Raw genomic sequence first — 25643 nt, forward strand, 5'->3', positions numbered from 1 at the left:
GAAGTGGTTGTTTTTTGAGGTAGAGGCACCACATTTTCACACAGCATCCAATGCCTCTCCCCAAAATACCCTCCAAGTTTCAAAAATAATGGACCAGGAGGTCAAATTCTATTAGCCCCCCCCCCCCAAGAAAAGGTGCCCCATCCTCCAGTGCCTCTTCTCAAAACACCCTCCAAGTTTCTAAAAGATTGGACCGAGGGGTCCAATTCTATGAGCCCCTATCATTAATAATTTCCAAATGGAGAGAAGGCATTCAAAAGATGTGCAGTCCCTTTAAATGTGATGGCCACAACTCCCTTTGGAGTTCAATTATGCTTGTCACAACCTTGCTCCTGGCTCCACCCCCAATGACTCCTGGCTCCACCTCCAAAGTCCCCAGATATTTCTTGAATTGGACCTGGAAACCCCACTCCATTCCTTTTTGCTCTTGTACATATTTTAGGAGAATGGATACAAATTGAAACAAGTATTTTAAAAGTTCATTTCTCGTTTCTTTGCCAGCATATACCACAAAGTTATTAATATAAAGAGCTTTTCTTGTAGCAGGAATTCCTTTGCATATTAGGCCACACACCCCTGATGTAGCCAATCCTCCAAGAACTTACAGGGCTCTTACAGGGCCTACTGTAAGCTCCAGGAGGATTGGCTACATCAGAGGTGTGTGGCCTAATATGCAAAGGAGTTCCTGCTACAAAAGAAGCCCTGACTATAACTATTAATGGGAAAATCCTCCACAAAATCATGTAGCCATTCTTCCACCAATCCTAGTAGAAGGGGAGGGGGAGATGCAAAATTGCATTACTAATTACTGCTGATACCAGCTATGTTTTCTTCATGCTTTGTGATAGCAGAAACAGCCCTTTCAAAGCTCCTGTGCAGGATCCATTATAAGCGTGATGCCACAATCCTGCACACAAGTGCATGTCTACCCGCCATCTTATCTATCTGCCATTATGTCTACCTGTATCTTATGTGAATAATAATAATAATAATAATAATAATAATAATAATAATAATAATAATAATAATAATAAATTTATTTATATCCCGCCCTCCCCACCGAAGCAGGCTCAGGGCGGCTAACAGGACATGGTATATACCTTGATTATTATACAAAGCAATTGTAAAATACGGTTAATAAGTACATTTAAAAACAGTTACATAAAATTTTAAAACTACAATAAGTTAAGGTGCTACATTCAGTAAGGTATATTCCGATGGCTAGATGTCGCTTTCAGGGTTCCTTATAAGCTTGCAGAAAGAGGGTGGTTTTGCAAGCCCTGCGGAACTGGTTAAAGTCCTGCAGGGCTCGCACTTCCTCCAGTAGCTGATTCCACCAGTGGGGGGCAGTTATAGAGAAGGCCTGCTCCCTCGTTGCTTTCAGTTTGGCCTCCTTTGGTCCAAGGATCCTTAGAAGACTTTGGGAGCTAGATCTTAGTGCTCTCTGGGGAACATGTGCACTGCTTTAATCCAGAGCTGTACGCAAATACCGTGATCTTTTTCACCATAAAACATTCTGCATGGGACACTTCCTAGAGGTAGCATCAGGAAGGTCCAGTTATGTATGTGGACCAGTTCTGCTGAACTGGAGCCATAATTTACAGCTGAAGGTTGCAGATCCTTTCTAAATAGATGCTAGTGTAAAAAATTCCCCAAAGCTGTGAATTATGTTTTTTGAATGAACATCTATTTTATATATAGGAGTTGTTATGTTTCTGGATTTACCTGATTGCAGCTGCCTTCTGGGTAATTCAATTCTGCTAATGGAAATTAGTTCCTTTCCCATAATGTATTGCTTCAAGGTTCTTGTTGTTTAAAGCAAAAGATGAATTTCACATGTGAGAAGTTTCATGCATGTATCTTTCTCTGGGCTATCAGATTTCCAGCACACTTCAGTCTTGCCATATGTGCGAACAAGAGACAGCTGCTTGCTACAGCCAAAAATCTGAAGATTCCTAAACCACACATGGAAAGCACCACAGCTACTGCTTACTGTTCTCTTGTAGTGCAACAAGTCAGTTCACCACAATGAGAATGTATATGTACAGCACATGATGGATCCTTTTACTTCCAACCAGAAACATTTAAAATCCAGCCCGAGAACTCCTCTTGCTAGGGACAAGCCCCTCAACAGCACCAATCATGGTAATAACAGTTATCACTTAACAGCTTGAATACTGTTATACAGTTAGGTGATCAGCTACCATACTTTATTTCCTCAGCCAGTAAGCCTATCATGTGTTGGCTATCAGACAAAATCAATGCATGAACTGTTAATTGTAAAGGCAATAAAAATGTACCCAAGACTGAAAACACACACAGTTCCCTTTGCAATGGACACTGTTTTATAACAGGAAGACAAAGCAACTCAAAGGAACTCAAAGTACTAGTGTGGCACATACTAATGGTAACTTAAAACTACATTGTTCCTGGTTCCCTAACATTCTTTGTATCAAGCATGGTGATTTTAAAATGTGCTCAAGAACAAATGCCAGATTATGAACCTAAAAGCAGACATGTTGGATCAGAAGGCCAACAGCTCATCTGGTTCAAGCATCCTGTCTCCCCACAAGGGTGAGCCAAATGACCTGAAAGGCCCTGTTAGCAGGACAACTAGTGCACTTGGACTATCAGTCTGCACATCTATGCAAACTAAGAGAAGAACTCCCACTGGTTTCTGTGGGGCAAGACAGCTGGATCCAAGCTTAGTTTTCCCACTAACATAAGGAGAGTTGTAATCTCTGATGGTCCAACTGCAGACCATCGAACGGCCACTCATAGGTTTTCTGAAGGTTCCGTCTCCCTAGGAAAACACATGAGATCTACGTGCTGATGCAAAGTAGAGGGTACAGAAGTAGTTGTTGGAAGAAGTCAAGAGAGCATGAGGACCAGTATGCCGAATAGGAAGTTAGGGAAACTAAGGCCTTAAAAGAAGAACCAATAATGGAAGGAAGAGAGTGACGGCATGAACAGACAGGGACCTATAGAAGAAAACACAGAGATCTAATAGAAAATAGATAAACTATGCTGCTGATCATAAGAGGAGGCAGACGGGTAAAAGAAATAAAACAGACATAGTATGAAGGTGGGAGATGTGTTTAAGTTCCCTGCTTCGTTTGAAAGAACCAGTCATCTCTTTGACAATAGAGCCCAAGCTCTTAACAACACCTTTAAAAAAAAATAGTTACATCATCAAAATATCAGTCTATGAAGCAGGCATTAATCTTGTTCACATCTTAAGACAAACTTTAAACATGCTGGGTGGTATCCTACCTTAACCCAGAGAAGCCTTACTCCATTTTCCAACTTCTTCTTCCAGCTGAAGAGTCCCTTAAGTTGGAAAAATGCTCCACAGGCTACTGGAAGGTTTCAAGCCATTTTGTGGAGTGCTAGGATAAAGGCTACTGCTAAGTTTGGGTTGGTCTGTGCTTCCTAGTCAATGCCTAGGCTTCAGTCAGCCTCAGAGTGATCCCCAACATTTATCAATTTCATTTATATGCTGCCTTTACTCCTAATGGCTTACATTGTTCTCCTCTCTGTTTTATCCTCACAATAGTCCTGTGAGGTAGGTCAGTGTATGACAGGCCCAATGTCACTCAGTAAGTTTCCATGTCCAAGTAGGAATTCCAGCCTCCCAGATCCTCATCCAACCCCCTAACACATACATTCAAATGTGTACACTCACACAATACCTGATTATGACAAAGGCAGTTTCACAGCAGTATCCAAACTATTACAACAGCTTTAAACAATATCTAAGACCTGGATCACACATGCTGTAGAATTATTTGGAATTGAACGGTGATGTAATGGATTGTACTACTTCAGACTGCTAGTGGTAGATTCCAGCTCTGAATGTACCTTTCCAGAAATCCATGCGCATAAGAGTCTTACCCCCCCCCCCATTTTGCTTAAATTGTTGTCTTTTTACTCATAGAGAGTTTTTTAACAGAAAAAATTTGCAAAACGCAACGCTCCATCAGAAGTTTGAAATGACAGAGTTGATTCTAGCACTTCAGTTCTCTGTCATGTCCTACTCCAGTACACATGAACTAGGCCTAAGTGCCTTTTCTTCTTCTTCCTGGAAGCAGCTTATGGAGAGGAAGACCTTATTGTTGGCTTGCTTCTTCTCTCAATATTTCATATTGTACACTTCCCACAAACAGTTATATAAATGGCTTTTGTAACAAAGTACATTTAGCCTTCAGTGTTCTTGGGATTCATTTAGCTTTCAGTGTTCTTGCCATTTAAGACGAACTGTTATTTATATTGTTAAAAACTATGGCCTGATCCATCCTGAGGGGAAGCTTCTCCTACCCCCAGATTCACTGTGCCACAGTTTAAGACTGCAGCTAATACAAACCAGCTGTGTGGGAGAAGCTCTGGGAGAAGAGGGACAACTAAATTTTCTATGGAGATTTTAGTTTTATGAAGCAAAAGCGTCTCAGTGACAATTTGCCAAACACAGACCCTCCTTTGCTTCCCAAGGCATTAGATGCATCCAGTGTTTATAACGCAAGGCATCACATTTACAATTCTTGAGGAAGAGCTGAAATGATGCCACTAAAACGCATAAAACAAGTTTCAGAGAAGAAATTCTCAAGGGGATGCATGTGAATACACCAAAAGGAATGCTGGGGAACCATCCAATCATCACTGGTAATGTGTCACTAATGTAATACTGGTGTACATTATTCAGTGTGTACAAGTCAATTTGGCACACTGGTCATATGAAGCCAAATGGATGTTCCTTAGCTTGTGATCTTGTTTGCTCCATCAATGCCAAATCTCGAGACACTTACCAGCCAATACGTTTGTTAAGAGTGAGAGGAAAACTTAAGAGGCCTTCACTCTGAAGTTAACTAACACCTTTTCAAGACTGCCTTGACCAGATAATTCACTGAGTAGGGTAAGGGACATATGTCAGTAGCTGATTGCCAACAAAGTTGGCATGCAAGGACACAATTCTAGGCCTGCTGGCACATTTTTAAAATAACATTTGTATCCCATCTTTTATCCAAGAATCATAGAGTAGTGCACTTCATTCCTTCCAGTTCCATCTTTCACCACAACAATCCTGTGAGGTAAATTAGGATGGATGAGGGTGACTGGTTCATGGTTACCCATCAGGTTTAATGGCTAAGAAAGTGCTTAAACATGGATCCCTCTAAGTATTGCCAAATCTCCTCACCTAGCCACTGGCAGGGGGTAGTGTGGGGATAGGGGGCCAGCTCCAGGTTGGGGAACTCCTGGATGTTTGGAGGTGGAACCTGAGGGATACAGGGACCCCAGCGGGGTACAATACCAAACAGTCTACCTTCTAAAGCATCCATATTCTCTCGGGCAACTGATCTCTGTAGTCTGGAGATGAGCTGTAATTCTGGGGGATCCCCAATTCCCACCTGGAGACTGGCACTTCCAATCTCTCCCAACCTGATTTTGGTATCCTCTATTCAGCTGTATGTGTCACGTCCCTAAAAATACCACTTTCAAAGAGAACAGTTGTAACATCATCATGTTGAAAGAAACCAGAATCATCCCACTTTCAGCCATATTCAGCCTCAACTCAAGTCACCAGACAATCTTCACCACAGCAAGCTGTAAGCAGGAAACAGCCACTGTAAGATGTCAACATATCAAATATGCCCCGATGACTCAAGTAAGCAAGCCACATCACATGCTACAGGGCAAGTTACAAAAACCAAGGCTATGTGCCTTTTTTACCAGCTGCTGAGGCAAATGAATATAACATTTTGAAGTAAATTCTAAATGGACTATGAAATTTGGTGGGCACAGCATAATGCTACAGTTTTCATATATGTTCTGGTCTGTCACATCCAAATATTTTGTTGGGTGGCCAAAAAGGTTGATTGGGATAGGGCAACCAGGCCCTATGAAGCATTGCTGAAGCCCTGCGTGGGAAAAACTATTGCTTTCAAGTGGGTTATTAAAGCCTAAGCCAACTTTTCTCTTTAAAAAAAGAAGCCCAGCCCACCCTCTCAGGTGCACTAAGTGTGGGAAAGTTCTAAGAGTGCATTCCTCAGAGGCAACTAAGGAAGGAAGGGCCTGATCATCCTATCCAGAGCTTTCACCAGCACTTTGGAAAGGTAAATAAACTCCACAGATGAAGAGTTGGGTTGTTTTAAAAAAAAAGAAAGAACCCCCTCCCCCTTTTCCTTTCTTGAATGGCTAAAGGAAACTTGTTTTTGATTGGAAAAAGAGCTGTGCATCTCTAGATTCTCAGCTTAAAAGAGGCTGTCTCAGCTGTAAGGACCAGTGCAACAACATTCAACAAGTGGTTATAATTCCATTGGGAGACGCTAAACTGACATGAAAAGCTACTTGTAGGCAGACAGCTCTTTTAAATACATCTCACATATAATCTGGACTGTTTTAAGAAACTGCTCAGCATTTTGAATTTTCAGACACTAACAGTACATGAAGAAGTCATTTAAGATACTCAAAAGCAGTTATCTCATCTCGAATTGTGTGGGGCTGGGATTTACACTGAAGATTAGAGAAGACAGAATTTTGCACATAAAATATACTGATGGATGCAGTTTTTCAAAATAACTTGAAATCTAGATATAGCTTGGGTCAAACAGAGGATTTGTATAAAAATCTTTTAAAAGTTGTCTATAGCAAAAAATGAAGGCACTTTTATATCAGTGAATTAAGAACTGCTAAGTATAAGAGCTACTAATTCTTGCTTAACACTTTTTAATAAATGGCCAGTTCTGCCCTAATCTCTCCCAGTTTTGCCAACTAGAAGACCTTAGAGCATTATTAAACACTCAACAACACAATGGGGGGGGGGAACCAGTTCAGAGCAATATATCAAAAGCCAGTGATAATCCTGTTCATGTGCCTGTACATAATGGTTGCACAGTGATCCCCTAACTGTGTAGTGGGGCACACATACATGCCATCAAAGAACCTGAAAAATTAAGCCCTAGGATGCATCAGCTGGTCTATATACCCCTCAGGGCAGTACTGAGTGTGCCCATATAAAGGTGGTTGACATGGCAAATAAAACGCGGACCTGAACTACAGCTGCCTACAAACAAATACACACCAAAGAACACCAAAAGGAGAGGTGGCTGTTCATTCTATTCACTGACTTATGGTTCCTCAACACCACTATGCACTGGTTGTGATACTTAAAACCTCATGTCTAAGAAGCGCTCCCTTAAGATGTTAAGTGGACCATCCATCCATAGAGTTTTTGGCTACGGTGACTGTGGAAGTGAGGAGGCAACTCAGAGCTTTGGGAAAGCACAAATCTGACATTGAACTGGCATACACTTTCAATATGTCTTTGAATAGATTCATTCAGAGCTATAACATATTTATTGCAATACTACAGTACTATAACAATAGAGGTCGTTAAGAGGGCCAGTGTTGTGTAGTGGCTAGAATGTCAGATAATGGAACCTTGGGCCGGTCAATATCTTAAACAAACATACAGTACCTACTTAGGGATAAGAGGAGAATGATATGAGCTGCTTTGACTCTTAACTGGGGAGAAAAGGTATAAATGAAGTAAAATAAATGATATGTTTCACTGATGGCTATTACTATTTGCCAATTTGGTGTAGTGGTTAAGCATGGTGGACTCTGATTTGTAGAACTGGGTTCAATTCTCCACTCATCCCCATGCAGCTGCCGATGTGACCTTGGGTCAGTCATAGTTCTCACAAAGCTGTTCTCTCAAGAGCAGTTTTCTCAGAGCTCTTTCAGTCCCACCTACCTCACAAAGTGTCTGTTGTAGGAAGAGGAAGGGAAAGGAGATTATAAACCACTCTGAGTAAAGGGCGGGGTGTAAATAGTACTACTACTACTGCTACTGTTTGTCAAGTACAAATATATGATCCACAATACTATTCTGAGCGAAGGATTCCCTGATGCAATTCAACAGTCCAGAAGTCTCCAAGCTAAGAGGGAAGGCATGTAAACCACAGTTGTAAAGAGGAGTATGATAAGAGCCCAACCTGGGATGGAGGGATTATTTTTCTGAATATCAAGATACAACTGTGCATTGAATTCTAGTGCTAGAAAAAAACATGGAAAACACTGTTCTAGCAACCTCTCTCTAGAAGCATACATGATAAAGCAGGTGCACTGATATTTTTCCGTGCATACACCCAAAACCATAGAACCAAAACTACAGAATTTTAGTAAATCATAGCTCTAGGCGATGGTACTGACCATGCATTTGATAGCTGTAGGGTGCCTGTGTGGATGTTGCTGTGCTGAAGCTAGATCCATAGCTAAGGAACCCACTTTGCCCTGGGGAATGACTCAGGCTGTCTTCTGTTTTAATGCCTTTGGAGAAAAGAGAGGAAAACATACATCAGTTATCAGGAGAAGCTGCTAATAATGTATAAGATATCTATTAATGCCATTTTTCTACACTCATCAGCCTGCATTGTTGAAAGAAAACCACACTTGTTAATTAATTTTCTTACATCCTGTTCTTCCTCAAAGGAAATCAGGACTATAGCAGTTTTTGGTGTTTTAGAATACTTTGTTAATGGGCTGATCATGTGGGAAGTAACATCAGCATGCCCATTTTATACTAACAACCTTGGGAGGTAGATTAGGCATGAAAGAAGAAAAAAGGCTCCAGTGCACTTCATGGATGAGTACAAATTTGAACTCAGTCCTTCCCTGCTACATTAAAGGTAAAGCTAGTCCCCTGTGCAAGCACCAAGTTGTTACTGATCCATGGAGTGACGTCGCATCACAATGTTTTCTTGGCAGGCTTTTTATGGGGTAATTTGCCATTGCCTTCCCCAGTCATCTACACTTTACCCTCAGCAAGCTGGGTACTCATTTTACTGACCTCAGAAGGATGGAAGGCTGAATCAACCTTAAGCTGGCTACCTAAACCCAGCTTCTGCTGGGATCATACTTACCACTCTGCACCAAGGTGCTCCTCTCTGCTACATTACATGGGCACAAATGTTGAGAGTCTGATTCTCTATCTACCTGCATGCATATTTCCACAAAATGTATAGAACACAGATGAAAGTCTCCTAACTGCTGATGATAAAACAGAATACAAGTACTTCCTTCAGTGAGAAAATTGCTCCTAATCTCTATTGAGACCAAGCTTGATAGGATCAAATCTGCACGTGAATTTAAGCTTTGGGCTGGAACTTCTCTGAAGGGGATTATGAAATCCAGTCTAATGTACTGTCACAATCAAAACAGCTTCCTCACTTCCTTGATTTGCTCATTGGATTGAATCCCTCTCCAATAAATTTTTGATCAGCAGTGTAACCACATTAAAAGCAAGGCACTTAGAATGGCTCTTTATGGGACTGTGTCATTTTTAAGAGTCAAAGGATGCATACTTTGGGCTTTGCACACTTGATTGGAGTATTTCCCACCCTCTCCAGATTCTGAAGTTTCTATGGGAAATGAATGGGTAAGAAAGGGAGAGGGAGGCAAGAGGAGATGCTGTGTCTCAGCTCTTGGAGTCCTGTTCTGTTGAAATTTGTGAACTTTCAACAGAAGATTTTCACATTGAATCCCATGAACAGAGAGGGAATGAACCTGGAATGGGATGAACTGTAGGAATTCTCTAGCGAGAATCTACAACAAGGAGAAATACACCATGCTGCAGAAACAAATGAACAAACAACAACAAGGAGAAATAGCCTGAATCAACTGATCATGGGATACTGCTCCATTGTAATAATTAACTTCTTAGATTTTTCTTATCAGGACTACAAAATCCGGGAGGTGAATGATTACAATGGCACAATATCCTTCCACAGTTCAATGCACTAGCTCTGCTGATATCAGAGTCAGGCCTGTCCAGACAAAGTAGAGAATGTTCAGGGAATGAATTCTGCAAATACAGCATGAGAACTGAACACCAGTTACAATAACCACAGCGAGACAGACATCTGTAGACTTCATTGAGGCCAAGCCAAACAGCATCAAGGTCATTCATGAATTTCAGTTAACCAGTTTCAGATTTTATCAGTCCAATGCATTTTTTTTGCTTAAGGCTGTGGTAATTGCACACTCAATGAGAAGGAAATACAGCTGCAATCAATAGGATACACCTGATCAAAAATAGTTATGACTGGACTGCAGACATAGTGATATTAAGGTCAAGCTAACATACACGTTTCTGGGTGTTCAGAATTATAAGGTCCTGTAGCAGTTTTATGGTGGTGTTTTCTCCCACCACAGTTAGTCACCAAGAGGCAGACTTAAAAGAAACTGACCAGGAAAAACACATACCCTCCAAGCTTGGGAGGGGGGCTAATTGTGCAAGTAGTAACCCCAGGAAGTAGGTTCGACTTCTCTTCCTGCCTAGGGAAAACTCCATGAACTGGACAGTTATCCAGAGCACCCAGATCTCACCAGATGTTATCTCCAGGGCTGGAATTCTAGCAGGAGCTCCTTTGCATATCAGGCCACACACTCCTGATGTAGCCAATCCTCCAAGACATCTGTAAGCTCTTGGAGGATTGGCTACATCAGGTGTGTGTGGCCTAATATTCAAAGGAGCTCCTGCTAGAATTCCAGCCCTGGTTATCACATTATACAAATTGAACACAAGTCTCTGTTTCAGCTTAGAAATAGGATGGACTTGCCCTGACCTGGATAGCCAAGGCAGGCCTGATCTGTCGTCAGATCTCAGAAGCTAAGCAGGGCAGTACTTGGAAAGGAGACCTCCTTAGAATACCAAGAATACCAGAGGCAGGCAGCAAGCCACCTCTCTGGATGTCCTCCATGCCCCAGTACGGGTTGCCAGAAGTTGCTGTGACTTCCAGGCATGCATGCACACACACAAATACAAAAAATACCAAAGGAAAAGAAAAAGAAAAAAGAAACAGGAAGGATTCCACTGGTGATTGCCCCAAAACTGCCCTCCACAGGAGTGATGGAGCAGAAACAACTTTGGTTTTTCACAACCATTTAAAAAGTGGAAAGAGAATTGAGTCGAACGCCCAAGGGCAGATTACCCAAAGGATAAAGTCCCATTCTACTGGCAAGCCATTTTGTTTAAACAAGAATGAGTGATTATGTGCTATTATACCAGACCTCATTGTTGCAGCTCGGGGTTGAACTGTTGTGGGTGTATGACTAAGAGAAGTCGCTTTTCATAACGTGACATTTGTCTTTTGATTACGATCGGCAACATGCATACAAACGCTCGAACAGTTGCAGCCCCGACCACGATTAATCTTCAGTGACAAGCTCTTTCTAGAAGCCCGTTGTCAGACAGAGAAATAACTTGGCACCAGATTAATTTCCACACAGTTCTCCGTTTTGTCTAGGACCTGGGGATAGTTTTATTTATTTTTTTTCTGCCAGAACGGGGAAAAAAACTTCATTGTTCTTGATTGCCTGCCAGGTGGGATTTTTCAGAATGGACAGTTATCACATGCATTACTGAGGGGTGAGGGAGACCATTTTTTTCAAAAAGGAAATAGGTAAATCCACAGGATTTATAAGCAGCATATGGGCCTGGTTTGCCCAAGCCCTATAAGACCCCAGCCAGTAGCCAATACTTGGGTTCTTCCCTGCTGCTAACGAGGATAACTGTTCAGCATTTTTCTTGGCATAGGCCCAGCTGGTAGCACACACAAAATTCCTCCGAAAACCCAAAATGTAAACGTACTGATAGAGATTAGTGCTGGAAAGGTAGACCTTTTCCACACAGACAGAACACAGAGAAAGATTCATAAACTGATTTTATGGTAAGCCACTAAATATACACATTTGTTGACATAATCAAGCAATAGTTAATTAATCAGATGGGCACACTCCAGAAGTTTTTGAAGCTAGGCATTTTAAAGTGACATTAAGAGCCAGTGTGGTATATTGGGTAGAGTGTTGGACAATGATCTGAGAGACTCAGGTTCAAGTCCCCACTTCACCATGGAAACTTGAAGGGTAAACTGGGGCCAGTCACACACGCTCAGTCTTAAGCTAACTCACAGGCTTGTTAGGATAAAATGGAGGAAAGGTGAATAACATAAGCCACATTGGGTTCCCAGTGGGGAGAAAGATGGGGCATAAATGAAGTAAATGTACACAATAAATTAAAGCATTCCTGAAATTAAGTCTGAGGGTGATGATAAAAGGATATAATTGTCTGGTAAACAATTACATGACCACCACACTTTGAAAGAGCAAGAGGGGTTGCTGGCGCCTAAAAGTAGCCTTTTCAATGTTCTCACAGATGACACTTCAAAGTTACATAGACATTTCCTGCAGTTGATAGGTGTATTACCACTATGGCTTACTAAACTAATGGATTAGGACCTGGCACCTTTTCTGTCATTCTGCTGTCAAATCCCCATTGCCCATTGATAATATTTCTCCTGATATTCAGTTTGGCAAATCCACATTACCCAATGCCCATTGAAGCCCTGACCTATCTTCAGCCTCTTTTGTTAGGATCAGCTCACGCAATAACTACTTTTAACCCTGCCTTCACACTGGATTACACGGACAGGAGAAGCAGGTGCTGGTTACTACATCACATAAAGAAGATTGCTGGCCCAGTAGCAAACCTGTGGCTCAGTCTGCAATCAAGCACCAAAGAGCAAAGGAGGCATTATTGCTGCTTTCTTCAAAAACGTACCCAACAGTGCATTTACAGACGAGAGAGAGGCTCAAATCTGCCTGGAGGATCTGTTCTTGAGCATGGAGATTCTGCCCCAGGTTCTTAGAATAACACTGCACTGTTGCAGTTACAGCAAAGAAAAGTACTTTGTACATGCCAAGAGGTACACTTTCAGGTTGAAGTGTGGTATTCAAAGCAAGATAATGTAGCTAACACAGACCTGATTCACATTAAGATCCAGCTGTACTTTCCCCAAGACCTTGCAGAAGCGTGGTACATTGGAGGTGCCCATTCATCCTGTGTTTTACCATTCCTTGGTGCTGTTTTACATCGCTACTGCAAAGACCCAGTAATACTTCCAACACTGTGGAAGATGCTGAACATTCAACCTTTTTGGCCCATTCCTTTTGTAGCACTCAAACACCATGCTCTTTACATGCCACAAAAACATGTCCATGTACTAGAAGCTTATACTGAGAAAGGAAGCTGTACCCCTTCCATATATGTCTAATACGGTATCTATTTATACAGGATGAAGCATGGCCGCTCTATGTTGTATGCACACAGGGATCTCGGCTGCTGAGAACAGTACCGCTGAGTCTCAAAAACAAACATCTGCTCTGTATTAACTTTACTCCGATGTATGCCTGAAAAAAAAAGCTTACTGAATATACCGTACATGCAAAATGTAAGCAGTACCATCTATCCAGAGCTTTGCAGTATAGAGAGTTCTTGGCTCTCTACATACCACTCAGCAACAAAAATTGCATACCATCAGTATTGTCTGCCAGTATTTTAGAGGGAATGAGGAATGTGCGTAATTGTACACTTTGAGAAACATAAATATGTATTATAAAACCAACTTCAAAGGCATGAAACCAGTACATTACTCACTGTAGGAAGGTAGCCCATAAGGCTGTGCAGGTGGTGGATATGCTGTGTAAGGAGCAGCTTGCTGGATTCCCGCACTATATTGAGTCTGCCCATATGCAGCCATCGTTGGAAAGGATGGAACTGTTACTATATGGGGATAGTGTCTAAAAAGAGAAAGAAAAAAACCCCATCAAGACAAGTCTAAGACAAACAGATGATTTTAACAATTTCCATTTGACTCAAGCTACTATGTCAAGAGTCCTGCCAAGTCACGCTTTTAAGCCATTGTTCTAAATTACTACTCTTAAAACATTCAAAGGAATTGTGGAAGCATCCCAGCTGTGGCATCGAAACACTGTAAATTAGCCAGAGTTTGAACCAGTCATAATTTCCCATAGACTGATTTAGTACAACACTAAGGTCATGCTATGCGCATTTGTTAAACACACAATAAACACATTGGGAGGATATCTGGCAACACCTAGAGTGAGAAAAAGAAACAGTAAAAATCAAAGCATACTTCTTCACAGGGATGAATTACAAATGCATGCCGTATGAACTACAGAAGTGCACTTGTCATTTGCTCACACAAATAATTGTTTATCAAAGATTGAATTCTGGAAGGGATACTATTTCTGCTAGTTTGTAGGCTATTCTGTGCACAGCTCTGCTTGGCTAGTGACATCACCCCCTTTGCAGTCTTTTCAACTTTTTATTATAAGTCAAATTTCAGTTAAATTTATGTCCACAATGCATTGCTCACCTGAAAACAAAGGTAGATACATAACAGAATTTTAAATCAGTGTTTCTGACAATGATAATTCAAAATCCTGATGTTAGCACAAAATGAACCAAAATTTGTTAAAGCATCCAAATAGACATCACAACAAATTGTAGTTTATTGAACTCTTCTTGGCTTACAAGTTCTGTGTTAGTCCAAGGGAGGAATCATGAGTTTGACGACCTTGGCTCATTCTCAAAAAACCAGAAAGTTTATTTGTGAAACCTGGATGGAGCCATTGTTTCTCTCCGTAACTTGCCAGCGGATGGCAAACTACCATTTGCAAATTCCAGCACCACACTAACCACACTAAGAGGCCCTACCCCATGGTTTGGCATGATGTCCAAGTTAAGCTAACATCAAAATTTCAGCTGACAATTTGTTTTGCACATATCAGATTGCTGTTCAAATCAGATTGCTTTCAATCCAAAGCAGAACTTCAAGCACTCATAGTTTGGACTTCAGCATCTGCATCAATAGGTCAAGGTCAATTAAATCCTTTTAAAAGATGCTACTCGATAATTTGTAGCAGATTTAGAAGGGGAGGAATTTAGAAGCAGTTTCTAAAAACAGTGGCTGGCACGTATAATTTTAGAGGCATTCCCACCCTGGAGAAAACAAGAAGCCACAAGTCCCTTTCGTGGTAGTGTACCTGCTGGGACACAAGCAGGAATTAGCAAAGATTTTTCAAAGAGTATACAGCGATTAGGTGTATTGGTCTGATGCAGAACAGCTAGATTATACTGGACTCAAATCTAACTGTTCTCAACAAGTGTTTATTTTGTCTTCTTTTTAAAAAATTGTGTGATATGGATGTTAATGTTAAAAGTTCTTACTGGTTCTCCAAGCTTTAATTAAAATGAGTATGCCACTTTTTGCCATTTTAAATTGACTTCTTCAGATATGACATCCCTAAAAAAATGCTTAATGCTTTCCACAATTGGAGACTCAGTAGTGTATCCTTACTTTGTAGAGCAGAGATGAAGAGGACACTGGGGTGCAGTCTTGGTATTACCTACAAAACAAAAGAAGCAATTTAGCAACACCAGCAATGCTAAACTTGGTCACTATCTGTTAGTTGTTCTCCAAAATCATTGTTCAATTTGGGTGTCAACCAAAAGCGTGGCAACTCAGGTAGATCTTATAAGGACATGGGTCACCTTAAACTCCAGTGATTTCAGTGGGCCATGGATTGAATGCAATGGGATTCAGTGGCACAAAGAGCCTCAGAATGGGATGTATTCAGCCACTCTGCTCAGCAAGGGGGGGAGGAGGAGGAGGAGCATTTATACACCTTCCTTCACCTGACGTCTCAGAGTGGTTTACAATCTCTTTCCCTTCTTCTCCTCACAACAGACACTCTGAGAGGTAGTTGGGACTGAGAGAGCTCTGAGAGAATTGCTCTTGAGAGAACAACTCTAACAGAACTGTGACTGATTCAAAGTCACCCAGCAGGTTTCATGTGGAGGAGTGGGGAATCATACCCAGTTCTCCAGATTAGAATCTGCTGCTCTTCAGCACTACACCATGCCAGCTCTTTTGCCTTCTGCCAATTTAGATGGCTCTTCTGTTGGAGGAAGAGTCAGTTTAGATGTAGAAAGACTCCTTCAACTAGAGGAAGGCTTTAAACTTTGCTCAGCAGAGGGGCTAAATAAACTTGGAATGCATAAAAATTAGAAGTTAATTTCTGGACATTGCAGAATATAGGGGGGAAAGCACTGGATATTGTACAAGCGGAAGTGTGCAAAGTCCATTTATGTGTCTCCTTGCACATTACTGGATACAAGCCATTATTTCCACCTTGCAGAAAGGGGGCTGAAAGAGACAGAGTAAGTAACTACCTAAGGCTAATTAGCCAGTTTGAAACAGAGATGAGAGAGGAAACGGCAACTTTCCAGATCTCAGTTTGTTAGCCATTGTGCCCCACATACACTTGAAGGGGCTGCCAACCCTAGTTTGATAAATTCTTGGAGATTTCAGGGTAGATCCTCGGGGGCAAGGTTTGGAGAGAGGAGTTATAATGCCATAGAGGCCACCCACCAAAGCGGCCATTTTCTCCAAGGGAACTGATCTCTGTCATCTGGAGATGAGTTGTAATTCCAGGAGACCTCCAGATCCCACCTGGAGGTTGGCCACCCTGGATAACTGGACAATAGGGGTGGTTTTGCTGTAAAAGCCTCTGGGGTCCAGACAGATACTTCCACCTAATCCATCATACAATACACTAAAGCAACAGCAGCCTAAGCTACTGTACCAGACATACTATTCATATTTCCCTCACCCTGAAAAGATGAGAGCGATAGAGAGAGACCGAGACAGAGAGAGAGAGACTGGTAATTTCCATTTTTGTTTCTCTCTCTGTCTTGACTCTAATTGGCCCTTTCCGGTAACTAAACACACCCTTAGCCTCTCTCTTCCTATATGTGAGGAAATTTTGATTCACTATCTGAGGAATTGTGATTGCACACAGAATCTTGTATCTTGACTAAAACTTTGTTGGTCTTAAAGGTGCCACTGGTCTCAAACTTCATTCATACGAAGTGTCTCTTAAGGTCAGAAGCTCACTTAAGGCCATTTTCCTACCAGAGAACCAATGCGCGGGTTGTGCAAGGGCCAGAGAACCCACATTTACATTCAGAAGGGGCATCTCAGACTCTTGCTCTGTGATATTTAATTTAGCAAACAGAACAGATGACGGTTCCTGCCTCTACATAAAGGGAGAAACAGACCCCTGCTGTCGCTTCTTTTTATTTGCTTTCATTCTGCAGCAGCTGAGCAGGAGACGCTCATGGAGAGTGATCTGTATTTCCTGTAAGGTTGCATCGCATCAGAGCAAGAGGCTCCATCCTCATTAGAAAGTCACCGAAAATGAGACAGCTTCCGTTTATTCAGCAATTCATAAGGTAGCGAATTAAACATCTCAAACATGTTTTTATTTAATGAAATATGTAAATGTACAGAAAATCTAAATATAAAAGGAACAGTCCTATGGGCTCATTTAAGATTGGTATTCTATACAGCCCTGTGAGAACATGTTTTAAAAAATATCCAGTGCATATTGCTACAGAAGATTTCTGTATTTATTGCTGGGTCTCTCTTGGAAGTTACCTATCTCATACCTGGATACAAAGACATGTTGCAAAAATCCACACTCATATTGCGATCTCTGCTTCTCTCTTGTCTGGAGCTGGCACTTATCAAAATCCCATATTTGCTTAAAATTCGCTGGTCCACGTCACACTTGCTCTACCACTAAGCTATATAGCCCTCGTCTACCTTTGAAAAGTGTACCTGTGTGTTTCGGGGAAAACAGGTATTCACCCTTAGAATTCAGCTCCCCAAAAACATGACCCTCCATTTGCCCCACCATGGCAAAATAAAGATGCCACACATAATAGGGCTACAATAAGCAATGGTTCTTCAAGGCAGCAAGCCACATTGGATTTCTAATTTGCAAAGAAAAGAAAGAAGAAGAAAGTCTGGGCTACGTGGTCTCATGGTAGTTTCTCAACTTTTATACTCTCATGCATACAGTTAATATGTACTTTTATATATGAGTTCTGTTTTCAGATAAAATGCTGAAGTTTCCACAGGTATATTTTGACTAAACCCACCTGTTCCAATATGGTTATAACTTGTACGATTTTAACTTTTTGTTTCCTAGTTCAAGAACAGCGGGTTGAAATGTGTAGCAGGAAGAGGGAGTTAGTGAAAATTACTCCACCCCTTTTAGCCTGGATCCAATCCACCGGTTTTTACTATGATGGTTCTAATCAATGTGTTCTGGCCAGTTTTATACCATAATGAAACATAAAAGGTCAAATCCAATTCATAACCTCTTCATCAACTCCAAGGTACCTGCTACTGCTGCAGTCTGCAAGGCCCAATTAAAAAAAAAGACTATTTCCTCTGGACTGAAGGCTATAGAAGATTTTAAAAAATTAGATAGCTTTCATGGGAAGAAGTTTGGATTAGCATGTTATAAAGATCAGATTAGTAACAAGATAACTTCCTATGATGACATATGTGTGCAAAGTGATGATAGAGTCTGTATTTCAATATTTGCAAGTGGAGAGCTTTTTTGATAGCTCAGATAAGCACAAAAAAGGTGATAAAAAGCTTTGATTCTAAGACCTGGTTGTGCTCCCCATTGTGGATTGCATTCCCTTGGTACTAGCAGTTTCCAGTCACAAAGAACATACTTCAGTGAGTCAAAAAAGCATACAGCATCAAAGAAAATTGCTGCACAATGATGCACCAAGAGGGGTGCAAACAAAGCTAAGGCTTAGGTTTCAAGCGATCCAGAGAGCTATCTTCTTTTGAAAATCTGATTATACCTGATGAGGAAACTATGTTTTCTAAACAGTTTTGCTCTGATATTGCAGTTGTATTGTCCATCCCTTGAACATAAACAAATGGCCAAACAATCCACAGGATACTGCAGATGTACATGACCTTCCATTTTATATTCAGATGGCTCGCTATTTTATGTTAGTTTACAGATGTTAGTTTAAGCAAGACATTTAAAGATGGCTCATGCATACCACCAGACAAGTGGGGACCCACAAGCAGCTCCTGGCAGGTCAGCCACAGTTCCCTTCTCTCCCCCCCCCCACCCCGCAATTACCCTTAGCAGCTTACTCAGAACAGCTCTGAATAGGCCAACGAAGCTGCCTCCACTGCCGCTCTTTGTGGCACTCTGGGAGCAGCTGCAGGCACCCCCACTGCTCCTGGTGGGCTGGGCTGGCGGCAGCTCCTGAGTTCTGCTGCCAAAACAACCTCCAACAGGATTTTCAAAAGTGCACTGTTCGCACATGCATAGACAATGCTTCTTTATATGGGGCAGAATTTTTCTGCAAACCTAGGGGTTCCCCCAAGTTTGTAAAAACATCTCTTTAGTGCAAGTGTGGCCCCAATCCACAGACATTAGTATCCGCAGATGGGGGCACACTTGAGAATTAGATATATAGATTTATAAAAAGGGGCATCCAGAAGGTTGGTTCTGTTGAGACAAAGTGTACTAGAACACAGAAGTTCGTGAAGATGGTTATGAATACTATATTGGAAAATGCTGAACAAAAGGCTTTCTTATAAATCAGTAACTTTTCTGCCAAATTATTATGTTGCAATGAATCCAAAGGAACATCAGGAAGTGACATTCGATATATCAGTGGCAGATAGGCTTGTGTTTGTGTAGTACTGAAAAAGACAGCCCCCAACCCAAGAAAACAAATTGTTTGCTTAAGGCAGGGGATTTGGATGAACTGACAATATATCAAAGATTTAAAAATCCATCAAGTCGGTACTGTCTCTTCAGGTTGGCACTGGCTTACCAGGGTTTCAGGCAGAGGTCTTTCACAAAACCTACTACCAGAGCTTTTAACTGAAGATGCTGGAGACTGAGCCTGAGATCTTCAACACACCAAGCAGCTACTCTACCACTGAGCCATGGCCCCTCTCCTGGAGGATCCAATCCTATATTTTCTTAGGAAGCAAAAATTAGATCCCGCTGTCATGCCTGAGAGCAAGATTCGAGTACAGCAGCACTTTAAAGACTAACAAGGTTTCCAGGGTATAAGCTCCCTACTGCCTGAAAGATCTCAGCAAATTTGTTAGGAAACAAAATACCTTTTAGCCTATATAACTTCCAACGGATTTATGATTCGGTAGGTAAAAACTACCTAAGAAGTTTAAAATTCCAGATGATACCACCATCTTGTTAGTTCCCTCACTCTCTTTCTCTCAAACGCACACGCACACACACACACTCATGCTAAACTGAATCAAATCTCTACTATCTACTTTCTATGTTATGACTCTCCGGAAACAACTGCTGCACAGTGGGAAATAGATAAAGACTCCTGAAAACCTTACAAGGGATTTACCTGATCCACAAGCAATTTCACTACTATAACATTTACTGTAATGTTCCTGAAGAATTTTTTTAATGTTGAAGCTTTATGTTTTTTGGAGGAAAGAATTGTTATGATTGCATAGCCTCCCTAGTTACCTTTTGAAATAATCCTCCTACATCTTATCATGGTTCTATACACAACTCTCTCAACAAAATCACAGCAGTTGCATAAGGACTTTCCTACTGTCCCCTTAAATTTGTAGAATAGTATATACGAAATATTTAAATGATGTTTATTTATGGATACTGAACCCTCTTAAAAAGGAAAAAGTCACTGTCAAGTTTCAGGTTGTTTTTTTATAGAAGGGCGCAATTCAGTCATACCACAACAGTAATCAATTTCAATGGAAGATCTAGGGATGCACTTAAATCTCTCCCACTGAAATTAATGGGGCCTTGCATTTGATTGGATGAGACTGAACCTCTTGGCCACATCGGAGAAAAATCATCTATGCTTAAGTAAACGAGAGACATGTTAGTTGCAACTGATTGGGACTGAAAACCATGACTAATTATTTGGATTGCTGTGGTCCTTCTTTTAATGAGATCACCAGCATCTGAGAATTATAGCGCTGATGCTTCTTAGAGACTAGTAAGTTTTAAAGACTGTCTAGGAAGCCAAGTCTGGAAACTCCCTACCGACGGGTCAAAAGTGAGCCTATGGCCAATATAACAACCAAGCATCTCTTCAATAGCTGCCTTGGAGCGCAGGGAAGGCCACATGCAAAAATGTTAACAAAAAAATAAGATTGTATATAAATGTAACAGGAAGTCCTGAAGTTCAGCTGAATCATGCTGAAGATACCCACCTTTCATGTGCATTTATTTACTTCATTTATATCCCACCTTTCTCCCCAAGTGTGGACTCATCATTCTCCTCTCCTACATTTAATCCTCACAACAACCCTGTGAGGTAGGATAAACTGAGGATTTGAACCCAATGAGCTTCTATGGCAGAGTGGGGATTTGAACCTGGGTCTCTCAAATCCTAGTCTGACACTCTAACTCAGGGGTCCTCAACCTTTTTAAATAGGGGGCCAGTTCACTGTCCCTCAGACTGTTGGAGGGCCGGACTGCCGTTACTGTACAAGGCCGCGGGCCGTCAGTTCTCCGTCTTCTGCATCTCTCTCCCTTCCCCACACCACACACCCTGGCCTGGGAACTCAACTCACCTCGGTATCACCTCACACTCTGTCTCCGCCGCCTCAGCCCAGTGCCGGAAGTGTGCGTTGCTAACGCAAGTTTAGGTCGAACGTCACTTCCGGTCTGATTTTGCCATAACCCGGCGGGCCGCATAAACGTCCTCAGCGGGCCGCATCTGGCCCGCGGGCCGTAGGTTGAGGACCCCTGCTCTAACTGCTACACCACATGGCTTTCATCTGTTGACACACAGGTAGGATTAAAGGCTCATTGCTCACAAGATCAGTTTCATTTCAGCAAGGGAGAAGGAAGAGAAAACAGTTAATTTAATTACCATTTGTGTCCAACTATCTCTTTAAGGAGTGCAAGGCATATCAATGTATGAAAATGAAGGCATTTTCATCTGATAGGGAGCCAGAACATGGGTTCATCCAGTCCAACAGTGCCTAGTCTGATTGGTGGTGGTTCAGAGATCCTTAAAATGGATGTGCTTGGGGTTGAACCAGGAAATTCTCATGTACGTGCTTGACAAGCACAAGAACCCAGGTTCAAATGCCAGCATCTCCAATATGAAGAAGAGGGTCTCATGCTGCAAGATCAGGAAAGATCTCTGCTTGATGCCTTGAAGAACCATCGCTTGTTGTAAAACAGTATACACACAGAATTCTCTCATTTTATTTATTCCTTGTATCTGCTAGATTTAAAGATCTCCAAACACTAACTAAATAATGCAATGTATTATAATGTATTGTTTATTGTTCTTCTGTTTTAATATTGTGTTAGTTTTAAATTGTGGGTTTTAACTGTTATTTAATTTATGTTGTAATCCTCCCTGAGCCCGTTTATGGGAAACGGCAGAATATAAATCCGCAAAATAAATAAATAATAAATAAAACTACAAAATATTTGTACAAAATGGTATGAAATGGCTGCCTTATAAATAATAAACCAGTTAACTCAACATGGAAGTTCTATCAAGACATCACTAAGGATTCCACCATGATAACAGGTCAGTTTAGACCAAACTTGGTATATCTCATTTGTGAGACTTAGACTAACTGTAATATACTTGCTTTGTGAGATTTGATAAATGGGAGGGCCAAGACAAAAGGAGCTGGTTTTCCACCAATGGTCTCTATCCTTTCATGCATGTGCTGAATAAACTATTCCATAATTATTTTCTTAATCTAGCACCACCAGTGTAGGGATCACAGTACTTTGAAAGAGGGATATACAGCAAGACTAAGAATGCAACAATAGATTATCTCAGAAACCTAACTTACTAGAGAGCACAGTTTAACCACCTACTTACTAATGGAAAGATTGGCCAGATGCATTTCTCAGTCTGTCTGCTCAGAACTGTTGAGTTTTAAAAGCCCCAGAAAGGATCATGCCTGTGGTCTGTACTACACTGTACTGTCCTATAAAAACACCGACGTACGTATCTGAAGAAGTGTGCGGGCACAGGACAGCTTATACCCAAAATTATACTTTGTTAGTCTTAAAGGACTCAAACTCAAACTTGGTTCAAAGATATCAAAGATGTTGCTGGTTAGTTAATAAGATGGTGTTGCTTCTTCTCCAACATGAAGGTTATTGGTTCCTAACCACAGCAGAGTAACAAAATGTACTAGTGATAACTAGTTAAATTGCATCATTTGCTGAAAATTTTAAAAACAGATTAAAAATATTCCTTTTTCTTTCATTTGGACTGTATAAAAAAAGACTGGGGGTGGGAGAGAGAAGATGGGAATGAGGGGAAAGGCAGATAAGTTTCCATCCCATAACCTCAACCACCAAAGGAATGTGTCCTTAGTACCTGCCAAGTATGAAACTTCAGACCTCAGAAGAGTGAGAGTGAGTGTGAGTGTGTTAAACAAATGTTCAGCAATGATTGCAAAAGCGTCAACATTGTTTTCTGGTTTTTTAAAAAGGCATGAAGTCCCACTCCCAACAAGTAAACAAGTAGCTGCATTAGCACAATCATGCAATATTTAACAGATGCAAACAGAAATATCCTTGAGGACTCTGTCCTCAATCCAAAACTTGCTATCCTAGGCATTAAACACAGGGTCTTCTCCTGTTGATCATAACTTTTTTTTTAATGTAAGAATATTAATAGAATGTTAACCACACACTGGATCAGGCTGTCTTTATTACAGAACGGCCAAAATTCCAACACATTCAGCAACCTTTAAAACCTAGAAAGGCAGATATGGATGGTAGCAGCAGCAATCCAGTTTTATGATTACATGCATGTATTTATTGACACGTGGATCTAAGAATGCATTCACCTCCAACTTGAGAGATTTAACTTGCTACATATTTGATATCATATATAGCTATCTTTCTAGAGGAAATGCTGCCAGGATGGTGGTGGTGAGGAGTAAACCCAGGGCCTCCTACGTCCAAAGTATACATTTTATACATAATCTATAACAACTTCCAAAATTGTTTTCAAGTCACCGAAAATCATTACTAGTAAAACAATTACCAGGAAATGATTCGATTTGCTTGATGTGTTAAAAAAACAGACACACACCTTGAAACAATAATTCTTACTAACTTAGGTCTTGCCTGCCTTTCCAAGCTAGACACGCGCCCCCCCCCCCCCATGGAAAGGCACCTGAAGTTAACCAACTATTTCCAAAAACTGCCAGCTTACCTTCTATGTCATCTGGAACTGCGGCATATGTGTTAGAAAGGTTAAGCTTCAGACTATCAGGTTGTTCTCTATTTACAGTCACACTGGGTGACGTCACGAGATCTAGCATTTCCTTATACCTGGAGGAAAAAAAAGAAAGAAACCCAGTTAATTTATTCATTAATTATGCACCCTCGCTAATGATTCCACTTTTTTTCCCTAGGAGTATAAATATTAAAGCTGATTACTTAAACCCAGGCTTCATATAAATTCCACATAAACAACATTTGCGAGAAAAGTTTTTTTGTCAAAGGGAAAATACAGAATTAAAAATTAAGTACTCACTTCCCTTGGAGATTATGCCCACCTGATTAAATCCCCCCCTTCATCCTGGATTTTGCCATCAGAAGATTAAATTCATGTATCTTTTAAATGCTATCAATAGCAAACACCACATATTTAGTATTAGGATTGCCTTCCCAATGTGCAAAGGGGCATCAAAGAAGCCAGCGTTACAGAAAAGTCTGGAACTGGAATGGAAGTCAAAGGCTCTGGATGGCATTAAACGGTGATAGAAGATTATAAAGCTTACATGGGATTGGGGGGGGGCAAGTCAAGTCACAGCCAATTTATGACAACCCTTTAGGGTTTTCAAAGCAACAGATGTTCAGAGGTAGTTTTCCATTGCCTTTCTTTGAATAGCAACCCTGGACTTCCTGGGTAGACTTCCTTCCTTGAATAGCAACCCTGGACTTCCAGGGCTGACTCTGTTTAACTTCCAAAATCTGATGAGGAAAAGGAAGAAGAAGAAGAGGAGGAGGAGGAGGAGAAGATTGGATTTATACCCTGCCCTTCACTCAGAGTCTCAGAGAAGCTTACAATCTCCTTCCATTCCTCTCCTCCCCCTGTGAGGTAGGTTCTGAGAGGGTTCTGAGAGAACTGCTCTTGAGAGAATAGCTGTGAGATAACTGTGAATGACCCAAGGTCACCCTGCAGCTGCAAGTGGAGAAGTGGGGAAACCCAGGTTAGAGTCCACCAATTTTAACCATACCAAACCTTTAATAGCATAATAGATTCAGATAAAAATACACAGAATATAAAAATTTAAACATTGGAGATAAAATCAAAATACCAATTTTAACCACTACACCAAACTGGCTCAAGTCGGGGCTTGTATAGAACAAACTAGCTAGGCCAGGGTAAGTTACTCCTTATGGCTGCAATTCTGCTCTTAACTTCAAGACTGCCACTGAACACATTATGGTCTATGTCTGAAGACTCCAGTTTTCTGTGATCAAGCTACATGGAAGAGACTTCTAAAGTTATGACAATCACTCCCCATGATGCCACCAGTTTTAAAAGCTGCCCTTAATATTCACTTGCTCAATATTTTGGGAGTATGCCAGGTTACTATATTTTCCCCTTATGCCACTCTTATTCTAGCTCTACCAACCCAGCACTTTCCCCATTATGCTACTCCTATTCCAGCTCTACCAATCCAATGCTTACCCTATTATGTCACCCTTGTTCTCTAGCTTAGCTAGAACAGACCTCAGAACATGAATAGCCGTGGATGAATTCCTGATTGCTTTAGCATTACATGGCCCTCCACAGACTGATATCTGTACTCTCTTATTGGTGTTGAGCCCCACTGAACACCTGTTCATGCTCCATTGAAAGGATGAGATGGGTG

At 41.1% G+C, this 25643-nt stretch overlaps 1 protein-coding gene across 5 annotated transcripts in view; it reads right to left on the reverse strand.

Annotated features, from left to right (window-relative positions):
• Positions 1-25643, reverse strand: part of EYA2 (EYA transcriptional coactivator and phosphatase 2) — a 183097-nt gene that overhangs the window by 94829 nt on the left and 62625 nt on the right. For 4 of the 5 annotated variants that reach the window (XM_060230858.1, XM_060230860.1, XM_060230861.1 and 1 more), the window contains 4 exons: positions 23972-24090; positions 15219-15267; positions 13493-13635; positions 8209-8325 (listed from right to left, as the gene is read on the reverse strand). In XM_060230858.1, coding sequence (XP_060086841.1) covers positions 8209-8325; positions 13493-13635; positions 15219-15267; positions 23972-24080 — 418 coding nt within the window. In that variant the 5' untranslated portion in view covers positions 24081-24090. Of the gene's footprint in view, positions 1-8208; positions 8326-13492; positions 13636-15218; positions 15268-23971; positions 24091-25643 lie in introns of those variants that run through there. The other variant, XM_060230862.1, reaches the window with a different exon arrangement.

This window comes from Heteronotia binoei, chromosome 2, assembly GCF_032191835.1.
Source record: "Heteronotia binoei isolate CCM8104 ecotype False Entrance Well chromosome 2, APGP_CSIRO_Hbin_v1, whole genome shotgun sequence".
Classification (NCBI taxonomy): domain Eukaryota; kingdom Metazoa; phylum Chordata; class Lepidosauria; order Squamata; family Gekkonidae; genus Heteronotia; species Heteronotia binoei.